Source organism: Condylura cristata, unplaced genomic scaffold, assembly GCF_000260355.1.
Source record: "Condylura cristata isolate star-nosed mole 26May11 unplaced genomic scaffold, ConCri1.0 scaffold00004, whole genome shotgun sequence".
Lineage (NCBI taxonomy): Eukaryota > Metazoa > Chordata > Mammalia > Eulipotyphla > Talpidae > Condylura > Condylura cristata.
The window spans coordinates 35,055,664-35,068,324 of record NW_004567105.1 but is presented as its reverse complement, the minus strand read 5'-3'; the positions used below and the strand labels follow the sequence as shown (position 1 = coordinate 35,068,324).

General features: G+C 34.7%; 1 protein-coding gene across 1 annotated transcript in view; it reads left to right on the top strand.

Annotated features, from left to right (window-relative positions):
- The window catches only part of MSRB3 (methionine sulfoxide reductase B3), a 117,294-nt gene that overhangs the window by 11,651 nt on the left and 92,982 nt on the right, over positions 1-12,661 (top strand). The window contains exons 2-3 of the mRNA XM_012720571.1: positions 9,953-10,061; positions 11,653-11,730. Coding sequence (XP_012576025.1) covers positions 9,953-10,061; positions 11,653-11,730 — 187 coding nt within the window. The remainder of the gene's footprint in view (positions 1-9,952; positions 10,062-11,652; positions 11,731-12,661) is intronic.

Here is a 12,661-nt window from a genome sequence, read left to right as displayed (position 1 = left end):
AAAAAAAGATTTATTTATGCATACAGAACTGGAGTACAAGCCAGAGGTGCAGTGAGAGGATTCACCAGAGACAGAGTGGGGAGTGGAACAGGCAGACTGACAAAGTACACTGCTGAGGGGAGCAGTGGGAGGGTAAGGGGAGGTCTGCCATTACATGTGGGTCACCCCCCTGGTGGGGCATTGAACTTGGTGCTGAAAGTGGCAGCTAGCTTTGTAGTGCTGCACTTCAACCTGTTGTGCCACCAGGGAGGGCCTTGAAAAATTTAATTAAGAAACCCACACAACCTAGATTTTCCAAATCTGATCTGATGATGGTTTGATACCTCATCTTTTAAAAGGAGCAACATGTTGGTTATTTTTTATTTTTCTCAGTGTCATTGCTGTATAGCATACATTTTGGGGAGTGCTTAATTTGGTAAGCTCAAGTCCTGAGGGTTAGTGGAATGCTAGTTATAATAAGGTGTTTGATTGTGGAACTCTAGAGATGTAATAAAGGATTCAGAGTAATAATAAATCTTAAAAAATGCATACATCTATTTTTAAATTTTACTGATCTATTAAGTAAATATTGTTGTAGCTTTTAAACTAAAATATAAGACACATAGCAAAAGGCATCATTTATAAAGCAGCTTTTACAAGGAATTTTTTTTTTATTAATTAGATAGCTGTTTACATGTCTAAATAACTTTAGGGTTACGTTTTTACTCTTCCATATGTGCACATGTTTCATTCACTCTTCAAATTAGAGGAAAATTTTAATAATGATTAAAGTTTAGAGTTGAAGAGGTATTTAAATGTGAGTGATATATAGATATACATATTTATATATCATTTATATATCTCTTTAATACTTACCCTCGCCCAGGCACGTTGCTAGGTTTAAGTGATGCAAAAATGACCAAATATTATTTGTATACTGCCCCTGGAGGAGATGTTGAATAATGCAGGACACACCTATACATTTTCTTTAATCTGAGTGATATACTGGAGTCTCGGATTTATTGCTTCTTGACCCTTTGGCTAAGATCAAGCATAGTATCTTAGATTTTTCTGGAATGTGTAGACTTGGGTTTAGCTTCCATTGAGTGGCAATTGCAGAGTTGTTTTCTGCCCATTGTGCTTAATTAGTTTAGATCTTAAATTTGATGTGGATGGTAATGTAATTTTAGAAATTCATAAAGCTGAGGTCTTAGTATAAATTTTGTTTTTGTTTAATGAAGTGCACTTAATGTTACATTTAAATAAAATTCTGTCTGTTAGTCTAAGGGACTCTTTTCCTCCTTTTGGTGGGTGATGCCTCTCATCTCCCTTGTGCTCCCATGGAGGCGAGGGGAGATGGAAGAAAGCTATTTTTTGCAAGTCTTTTTGATTACATGTGAGATGTAGAATGGAAATGAGCCTGTCTGTTTTAAATTATTTTTTTGTATGGGCTATGATGTTCTAGTGAAGACCCATACTGGAAAAAAAAAATTAAAAACAGGGAACTCCAACTTTGTCAGACATTTCACATGCAATCAGATAGAATTGAAGCTAAGTGACTTTCTCTTCCACTGTTGTCACTTGATGATGGCAGTACTTTAAAAATTCTCTTTTACACATATGTTCTGAAAGCAAGAAAGTGCATTTTGCATCAACACATGTATAAAATATTAATGTGAAAATCATTGCCTTGGTATCTGCGTTACATTTTGAAGAGTTGATTAAGTACATTTTAGCTCCTTTAGAATTAAAGAATATTAACAAAACAACTACTACATACAAATTCTCAATAACTGGAATTTTATAACACAAAGTAAAAGAAATGAAAGTGTGGTTTCTGTCTTACAGAATCCTTTAGATTCTGACAGATTGCTCTGTCAGGGTCAATATAGTAGTAAACCTCACTATTGTCTCAAGAAAATCAAGCAGCCTCATAGAAAAGTTACTATTAAATCTGGAATTTTAAACCTTATTAATAGACTTCAGATGCCTTAAGAAATAAATTTGTTCCCATTGACTTAGAGAAAAAAAAAACTTTTGCACATTTCCCCTTTAATTTTATTTATTTATTTATTTATTTATTTTTTTAAAATGAGTTTGCTTATCCTTTTTTTTTTTTTTTTAAGATTTATTTATTTGTGCATCCAGAGCTGGGGTACAGGCCAGAGGCTCAGGGGCGGTGAGAGGCTTCACCAGAGACAGAGTGGGGAGCAGAGCAGGCAGATCGAGGAGGTACACTGCTGAGGGGAGCAGCGGGTGGGTCAGGAGAGGTCTGCCACACCATGTGGTCACCTCCGTGGCAGGCGGGAATCGAACTCATGCTGAAGTGGCTTTAGATTCTCAGTGCAGTGCTTTAACCCGCTGCGCCACCAGGGAGGGCCCTCCCCTTTAATTTTAAAACTTTGATTTCTCAGCTCCCCAGCTTCTCCTCTTCTATACTTCAACCTACATTTTATCTTTTATCTTGACTGATTTTGCTTTACTGAATTAGCTGATACTACTTGCATGAAAGATGGAATTACTTACTTCAGGATAGAATTCTTACCACCTTGACATCATACACATTTAATCACATTATACTTCTCAATTAGTCTACATGGAATGTCCTTCCTATTTGAGTCTTCTCTGGCCTTCTGACTATGAGGCACTGTTTCTACAAATTAGATGAGTTTTCCATATCCTTAACATAACTGGAGCTAGTTAGTTTAGGTTGGCCATGCTTACGAATATCAACGTTAAAGAATTGTTAACCTCTCTATGCAAAATTTTTGCACATACTTTTACCATAAAACTTGTAGGGGAGGAGCCTTGACTTACTCATTTTTAACTTTCCAGTGCTTATTATTGTTGATTCACTGTTAATAATAAGTAGTTGTAGAAAGTATGAATTAATAATAAGCTCAACCGTTTATATCATCAGAATTTACAATTTCGGGGAAAAAGGCAGAAACTACTGAAGACGTGAAGACTAACTACATATTAGTTTTGTAAATAGTGCCTTGTGAAGAAAACACACTAATCCTAAGGGTACACAGATGAAAGGAGTGATCAGAGTTGGATAAATTTACAAGAATATGTAGACTTGTAAGGAAAGAGTACTTGAAAATATTTTCTTGGAAACCAGAAGATCAATTTTATCATTCAACTATGCACTACTAAAAAACATATGGTCTTGTTTAATTCAAGAAATTTAAAATGGTATGTTGACTTGGCCGGTTTATAATGTTCATTGATGTTAATTAGAACTCTGTGAATATATCAGTAGATTATAACTGAAACTAATCTGTAGAAGTGCATTCTGTGAAGTAATAGAGAAACAGCCAGAAGGCATGAAATGTGATTACTTTGACAAATAAAGATAGGATTTTTTTTTTAGGTAGAAAAAAGAAAAAAATTTTCACCTTAAAAAGCAACAATTGCCTGATGGCATTTGACTATTAAGATTTGGACTTTTATTTGGGACTTGAAGGAAGGACAGGTAAAATTAAATCAGGCCTCAATGTAATCATTAAGAATGTTTTGAAAAACATGGAAATGGAACTGAGTTACTCATTTTTTACTTTCTTTAATTATGAATATTTCTGCCATCACAAGATTACTTTGAAGGGGGAGAATTATTGAAGTATTTCAGAAGGATAAAAGTGTTTGTTAAGAGGATTTTTGCTGACCAAAATTCTAGGCCTATCAAAAATTCATTACCAAATTATCTATTGCATATCCTCTCTCACATGACTCCAGGTTGGGAATGATGCTCTGTAATCTGAAAGAGATGAAATTAAGAAGAGAGTAAATTAGCAGAGCCTGCTCTCTAATTCTGTGTTCAAAGTTCAGCCAGACAAATACTCTGAGAGCTGCTGTGAATAGGGAACTTTGCTAAAAGGATATTCACTGAGATTTTTTGAAAGTAAGACGGTACTTCCAGACAATGTCTCTGTTGAGATACATACATTTCTTAGTTTTAAAAGTATATACTTTGCATGTTTAAATTGTTGCTCATCTACTCCATTTTCAGAATTTAGCACTTACATTGCTGTTACCTGTTTCTGACACTACCCTGGAAGATGAACTCTTAGGGTATTCATCTCTTACATTGGCCATTTCCTCTGTGTGTTCAGAGAACTCCTTCTGTAGTAATCAGCATAGCTAATTTCAGCACTTTGGATGTCATTTTCTCATTGAGACCATCATGACCTCTCATCTTAAATCACAGTCCTTACTTCTTAATGTCCCCAACCTGCGTTGCCCTGCTCAAGTCTCCATTCTTTCTTCCTTCCTTTAGACTTATCACTTTCTTGAGGGATGTATAACTTACTCATTTTCATTTGTCTTCTCCTGCTTTTGGTGGAATGAGGGCTCATTTGCACATCCAAAGTAAGGTAATAACAGTATGTAGGAGGTACTCACTAAATAATTATTGAATGAATGAATGAATACATTTTTCTTAGCGCAGTGCATGGCACACTGTAAATAGTCAACAATTTTGATGGCTTAAAAAAGTAGTAAGAAAAAAAGTAAACCTGGAAGTCCTAGTTTCATGGAAACCAGAGGACTGAAGCAAAAGTGTCATGGCATATTAGAATGTATGTTAACCTCAGGAGTGTCTTTTCTGTATAAGTCTACTTTGAGAGAAAAATCAGAATTTTGTTTGCTTCTATAGGCATGGAACTTTTCTTCCCTTTGCTTTTGCATTTTTTCCCCTTAGCCTTTATTAATTTTTAGAATGGAAAAAACACATACACAGACACACACACACACACACACACACACACACAAAAGTCATTCCTGCTTTATATTTCACATTCCATTGTTTAATGAAATAGATTTGTTTTTCAAAATGCCCACTTTTAGAAATTCTAAAGACTACTATATCTGGAATAAAAGTGTGTTCAACTTTTCGATATGACAGACAACCACATTGAAAATTAAAATTTTTAGTAAAAATTAAAGTATACCATTTTAAAATATAGGAACAAGATAGTTCTACATGAACCTTCCTGTTTTAACCTAGTAAACTAAACTAAACAAAGTAGCCTTATTATTTCTCATTTATTATCTTGGGAAAATAATTAATCGTTTTTTTTTTTTCTGATCCTAGAACTAAAAGTTGTGGGACCTTTAGATTTGTTTTGATTTTTTTCACACTGAAATACAAGATTTATGACTTAAAAGTACTCTCAGATTTAGGTAACAGATCTGATTTACTTCTTAACAGGAAGTTAAAAAGCCTTTCAACGTTTTATAGACTTTGTGAGGGTCCTGTTTGAACCTTGTCACTGACCCTAGACTGAAGGAATGAACACAGAGAAAACAGACATTGGCTAACAGAAAAATGTATTTACTTTATGAATGTACTTTGGTGTTTTTTGCTTTTCTCCTTTATTATCTTTCAAGTGATAGTGAAAGTTATTGTATAATTTAAGAAGAAAGGAGAAAGCTGTACCATAATTTTTCCCTTGCAGAGAAGCTATAGTGGCCATAGACTTTGTAGTCAGAAAGCCTGGGGTTTGAGTCATTATATCTACTTGTTATTTGTCTTTAGTAAGTTATAATCTTGAGCCTCAGTTTCTGGATCTGTAAAATGGGCATCATATCTTTGCCCTAAGATTATTGAGAGGATAAAATGTAGTTATTTGAGGTCCTTCCCTGGTGGCGCAGCACTAAGAAGCTTAAGTTACTTCAGCATGAGTTCGATCCCTGCCTGCCCTGGAGGAGATCCACATGGCGCCGCAGACCTCTCCTGACCCGCCCGCTGCTCCCCTAGCAGTGTACTTCCTTGGTCTGCCTGTTTTGCTGTCCACTCTGTCTCTGGTGAATCCTCTCACCCTCCACATCTCTGGCCTGTATACCCCAGTTCTGTATGAATAAATAAATAAATCTTTAAAAAAATGTAGTTATTTGAAAGTGCTTAGCAATCTGCCTGGCACATATTAGGCATTACAATTTGTTCTTTCAATTTTTCTCTTAATCATTGTCAAAGATAATTTGTAAGAATAATACAGTTCGGAGGAAATTACAAAAAAACTATCAATAAAGTATTGCAGCACGGCCCTTCTCGGTGGCGCAATGGGTTAGGACACAGCACTACAAGCTGGCTGCAGCTGTTTCAGTGTGAGTTTGATCTCTGGTTCCAGAGGGGAGCCACCTCCTGCTGTTCCCCTCAGCAGTGTAGTTCCACCTACCTATTATGCTCCCCACTGTTTCTGGTGAATCCTCACTGCCCCCACACCTCTGGCCTGTACCCCAGTTCTGTATGCAAAAATAAATCTTAAAAAAAAATTGCAGCACACTGAAATACCAGGGCTGCTACATTTAAGTACAGTTTTAACTTCAGAATTCACTGTAATCAGTATGAATATATGATATTGCGTTTATTTAGATGGGTTTTCTGAATACTAATTGCTGTGATCTTTATAGCAGACTTGTGAGGGTTGTGTTACATAACCAGAGAGACTGATTTGACTGATTTGACATGTGTAGGATGTAGCCAGAGCCAGAATATGAACTCTTGCTATAAATTTATTTCTACATACACTCATGTATACCTTCTAAGTACCCTGTTGCCACTGAAATTTCAAGATAATAATGACTTTGAGGCAATAGCATGGAATAAACCTCCATATAAAAATCTTTGGATATATACCCTTAGGTTGGATTCAAAGTGTAGCTGTATACCAGTTACTCTGTGGGGAATGGTGTTATAAATAGATACCAAAGTAGCAATATTATCTTCTCAAATATATTTTGTGGCATGTGTGTACATACACACTCATTTGTGCCTTCTAAGTATTCTATTAAACATTTAAAGACAGGGAAAAGCTTTCTCTGCATACTTCTAAGCCAATTTTGAGGTCATTGAACAGATGTCATATAATACTAATGTTAAATTACCCTGTGTAATAAGAAAATTACAGTACCTAAGTGAAGATAGTAAAGAGAAACCATCCAATGAATTATTCTAGAATTTCAAACTGAAATCATTTCTTGAAAATTAACAGTGGCACCAAATGATTTTAGAAAAGTGAATCTGATAAGGGGAAAGAAAATCAGAGAAATGAAGCCTTTTTTATCTATGACAAAGTATATTATTATTAAATTATCTGGCTAAAATTTTATTGAAATATGACTAACTTCTTATTGAGTTCCTTTATATGAAATCACAATCGTTTTCTAGTCTACATATATTTCCTTTTGTTGTTAGATATACTTTAAAAGCCTAATTATTTCGAGAACTTAGTATGACCAAAGAATCAAAATGTACTAAGTTTGACATCTTTAAATAAGCACTAGCGTTTCTTAAAGAACAAACCTCACTTACAGTTAGGAAACAATATTTATATTTAAGGTTGAAAAGCCAGGATGTAGGAAAATTTTGCTAATTTGGAAGATGACCTTTAAGTGCACCAAAACCAAATAATTTGTAGGCTGTGACATAGGGCACATTCCTACAAAATTTGTGTGAATACTGCTTTAGTGGTTCTTGAAAGACAAACAAAGAAAGTTGGAATGAAATCTTTATCCCCCTCCCAAGTAAGAGGGAGAGTAACAAAAGAGTACAGCAGCACTCTTTCAGAGCTTGCCATTGGAACGAGGGCTCTGTAGCACAGTTAACGAGATGGCTCATAGTGGAAAACAATCTGTTTTTAAGAATGTTTAGATCAAAAGTAATTTCTAATCTATGAAATAAAGTCTCTACAATACCCTTCATTCACCAGTAAGGCTTTTATGTTTGTATTATTTACTTCAATCAGATGTTTTCAATTTTACCTTTTTTTTCTTGTACAAATACTTGACATGGTTCGTCAATACTGACCAACAGTTTTATTCTTTTTCTTCAGAAAAGGGATTTTTGAGAGAGGGAGAATGAAAAAGAGAGAAACATCTTTGCCTAAACGATTTTCAAGCATCTGTGCTTTAAGCTACTTTTTATGAACACTCCTTAGTAAATGACTCAAGGTAAAAAAGCAGAAAAGCATCCAATGTTAGGAAATTGCAATCCAATACCATGTAATTTAAACCTGCAGTTGCTTCTCTTGTACTAAATGACATACAGATGGGTAGCTTAGTTTTCTCAACTTTGGGAACACAATTGGTCTTTTTGTATGAATGAACATACATGAACAAAAATATTTTGTATAGAATTATTTAATTCTAATTGTAGAGATTTTAATTACCCAGCCCATTGGAAGGAATAAGTTTAACCAAGATATTTTGCTGTGTTAAATTGATGATTGATAGATTTCTTGGACAAAATCAACAGAGATATAACCTTTCCAACAAATAAAGAAATAAAAACAAAAGGTACATGTAAGAAGTCTACAGTCAGTTGGGTGGGAACTTGCCCATCAGAGTTAGCTGGTTGTTTTAAAAAGGGCAGTTTTGCAGTTAAGTTGTAGAGAGGCTTGTTCTGACAGGACAGACATTTCTCAGGGAACATTTCTATCTCCCCCTTGGAAAATATTAAAAATGTAAGTAATAGATATTTGGATAAATCCCGGTAAAATATGGGGCCCAGTGGGATGAGAGATGAACAGCCTTTCAGTGCTATGCCAGCTGTTTCTGTGGCTCTTTCCCGGCCAGCACAGGGCAACGTGCTCTGTGGAAAGTCAGAGGAGGTGCTCCTGGAGAACCCATTGGAGTCATGCTCCAAGGTACACCTTTCTGTTTGACTCTGGTTAGCCCTTTTCCCACCTCCATATTTTTCCCACAGAATTAACCAGTCTGTCTTGGTGGCCTATATTCTGGAAGCTGAGATCCTTCAATCCCATAATCAGGATCAGTGATTAATTTTTTTCCTACTCTAGTTTTAGTGAACTTACATAAGGTATACATTAGGTACCTTAACAATTAAGTCTTTTTACTCTTGCATCTATGTCTTTACTTTTTAAAAGCAGTTGAGTTTATTATTCAAGAAACTAAACAATCTTTTAGTAACTTTAAAATAAGGGAAGAAATTATTGCATATGGGCTGTCTTCAGTCCTTTCCTACTGAGATAGGTGGTAGAGAAAAACACTTTCACTGTAGTAAATAAGGTTGCCCTGTGTGAGAATTACATTTCTTTTCAATCATTTGCGCAGATAAAATAAAATACTACATATAAACAGGTGTTGTCTGAACACTTCCCTACAGTCTGTATAGGTTGAAATAAAAGCTGCCATTGTTATTAGAATCACATTAAAATTATTTTACCATTCACATACACTTAATCAGTGAAACCTTCCTAGGAATACTTTATAAAAAGAAACAGAGTGTCTAAATAAAATCACATTTTTCTTTTCCTCTTCTCTTTTTCTTTACCCCCCTATTTTTCTCACCCTTTCTTTGGATTTCTTGAATCTGCATTAGTGTAAATGCCTTCTCCTGGAGTCCATTAAACGTATTTTTGCTGCTTGTTTAACATGGTAAGCAACCATCTTTAAAGGAATATTTGTTTTTAAGGACTCTGCAGAATCCAGTGAACACAGAGAATCACAGAGAACAGGAATTCCTAGTTGTGGAAAAACGCATCTTTAGGTTTCAAAATTAAATAAAGCAGATGGTATTTAAATTATACAGAATAGAAATGGAATGATGGATATTTTAAGCTATTCTACTCAGTTGAAGAATTGTTGAATGGAGATTTATTGTTTCACATGATGTGCCCATCATCTTATACATACAGTGTAAATACTTGTGACTAGAGTTGTGTTTTTCTTTATTCCTTTGCAAAAAAGAGTTTGAAGGTGTTAAGTGACAGACAGGATGATGCGTATTTTATAATTACATGGCATGAAGCTTTGGCTGCAGCACATTTCAGTGCTTCAGTGGAGTCACTTGAATCCTGAGTCCTGCAATTCAGGTAAGTTTGTCTATGACATTAGGGACCGATCTAGCCATTGACAAGTGACTGCAGAAGCTGTGCTGTGGCAGCCAGCCAAAGCAATTATTTAGGATTCAAGCTAAAAAGCCTTCTTCTCCCATATCCTCTCTTTCCAGGGTCATGTAGGGATAAAAAGAACTGTAAGGTGGTCTTTTCCCAGCAGGAGCTGAGGAAGCGGCTAACACCCCTGCAGTACCATGTCACTCAGGAAAAAGGGACAGAAAGGTAAGGTAAATTCTAAGAAAAGTCATTAAGCAAGAATTTTCTTCATCACCTTCCATTCCACCCCTTTGGGCCCTCTTCCATGACATTTAATTGAAAGAATTCTACACACGATTTGCTAAAATCTGCAAAGTAGTATCCTTGAAAATGGTAATGTTTAGGTTAAGACTACATTTTATTTAATCTTCCCCTGACTTAATGAACACTCTATCTTATGTAAAGTCACAAGGCTTTTGTTAAGGCCTGTTTTTAGTTTACTACAAAATGTGTGGAAGTAATAGCGATTTAGGTACATTTTTTGGGAAGACATCACAGTAAGCAAAACCATGAGGGGCATGGCGCTGTGCCAGGATGCTGAAATTTTGAAGGTGGCCATTGTAAGTATAAACGTTTTGGCTGCAAAAGAAGGTAGCATAATTTAGTTCCTTTCTACCCCACTCCAATTTCTTTTTGAAGCACATGTGGAGAAAGTATTTATTGGCTCATTTGTGGTTGGAATGTCAAAAATTTTCAATAACTGCCCTCACATGGCTTTGGTCCTTGGAAGTTCGCCCTAAATTCTGGGGAAAAAAAAAAAAGAGTTTGTTCACTTCCAAGACTGTTTTTAGTGAATAAAATCTCTCTCAGCTGATTCCAGCTCAAAGGTAACTTGCCAAGGTCCAACCATTTTGTTGTCTAATTTATATCAAGAAGCTTGGCAGTAGGCCGTAACTTACCTCTGATCCAAATTTATTAATGATGTAATTTCTTGTTTTCATTCATGAACTGAAAGAGTTCTTTACCACACATGGGGTCCTTGTTAATAGGCAACACTCTCTTCCTGTCATCGTATATACTGTTTACTCAATTTACCAAATGTTGAATTTCTGACAAAGTCCACCCTCACCACACAATGAGTTAGTGGTGGGCTTCAGTCTCAGCCCAGGAAGACTCTGACCCATACTGTTGTGTACATGACTAGCCAAATGATTTAATGCACACAAACAACTAGAGATTAGGTCATTCTTAAAAATTCTGTTTATAAAAAAATTGGACCTCATAAAGAGGGTGAAAGGATAATAAAAACAAGCTGCAGAGCACATAGACTTTTTGTTGGGCTAGCACAGCTGATTTGTATTAGCTGAATGACCTCCTAGCCTTTAAGATTGTTAACTTAGAAAAATATTCCCTTAAAGCTGCAATATTCCTTTTCAAACCAAAAAATAAGACTCCTTCCACTTGAAGTCCTGGACCATTTTGAATTTTCTGGTATACACTCTTGGATACTGTAGAGTAGCAGAAGTCTTATGTAATAATGCTTTTTTGTAAATCTGAACTACATTTTTTTAAATAGGAATTTTTTTCTCTAAACATTACATAACTAGATGGTCTGATTTTTTTAATTTAACATGCACTAGTTTGGAGTAGTTATATGCACATTTTATTATATAGATTTGAAATATATCAGTAATGTTCAGATTTCCATATGTTTGGTCTGTTCTCATTTTAGGACCAAAACCCCTTAAAATATTTATTAAAGAAATATATTTTAACCAAGTATGTTCTATAAAAAAAATGCTAAGGTTAATTCATTCTTTTGTTTATTGTCTATCAGTGCCTTTGAAGGAGAATATACACATCACAAAGATCCTGGCATATACAAATGTGTTGTTTGTGACACTCCATTGTTCAAGTAAGTGTTTAAAAAACCTGTGGATATGGGACTATCACAGATGGCAACGGACTAGTTCTTGCTTGTTCATAGTAGCATCTCACCATTACTAAATTTTTTTATTACTGTTATTTTCATTTCCAGCCCTACAAAAGAAGTCATTACTGACTTTCATGGTAAATTACCAGCTTGATAGACTGCTTGATTTTTCATTACTTGAATCTTTAAAAATACCAGCATTAACTTGTTCATCACAGTAGCCAGGGAACTTAACAGTTATGAAAAAGATTTTGATGAATATAGAATTGTATGTATTGGTTTTTATATCAAGCAAATGTCATAAATTTATTTATTTACTAGGCCATAATTAAAGTTATTCATGTATATCCTCAGATTGAATAGTATATGTAAGTAGATTACTAGTACTTTTGCAATGAAGGGCAATATCTATATTGAGAATAGCTTGGAAAGTATCACAGTTGTCATAAATTTGTGAGCAAATTACCTAATTTTTTAAAAGTTGATCCCAAAATCTTTATTTTTAAAGATCCTAACCAGTAGCTTACTATAAAATGATAGTACTTAGACTTTTTCAAGAAAATAGTTAATTTAGACAATGTATCCTGGAAATTATGTATCTTATTCAAGTAAGAAAATCTTTACCAAAAGCTGATCTGGGTGGAGAAAAAAAAAACTAGAAACCTTGAACCAGTATTTCTCGTGAGGTTGCTAATTTGGGGGAATAAAAAGTCAAAACTTAATTGTGAATATATATAATTTACTTAAAATAGAATTACAAATATCCTAGGGAAATGAATAAAAAAGAATGTGATACTTGTAGCATGTAAAATATACTTTAATATCTTTCCATAAATGTTTCCCTTTTAAAATAGGACCATTTACAGATTTTCCAGAAATAACAGGAAATAGTAGTTTCCTTGAAAAAAATTTT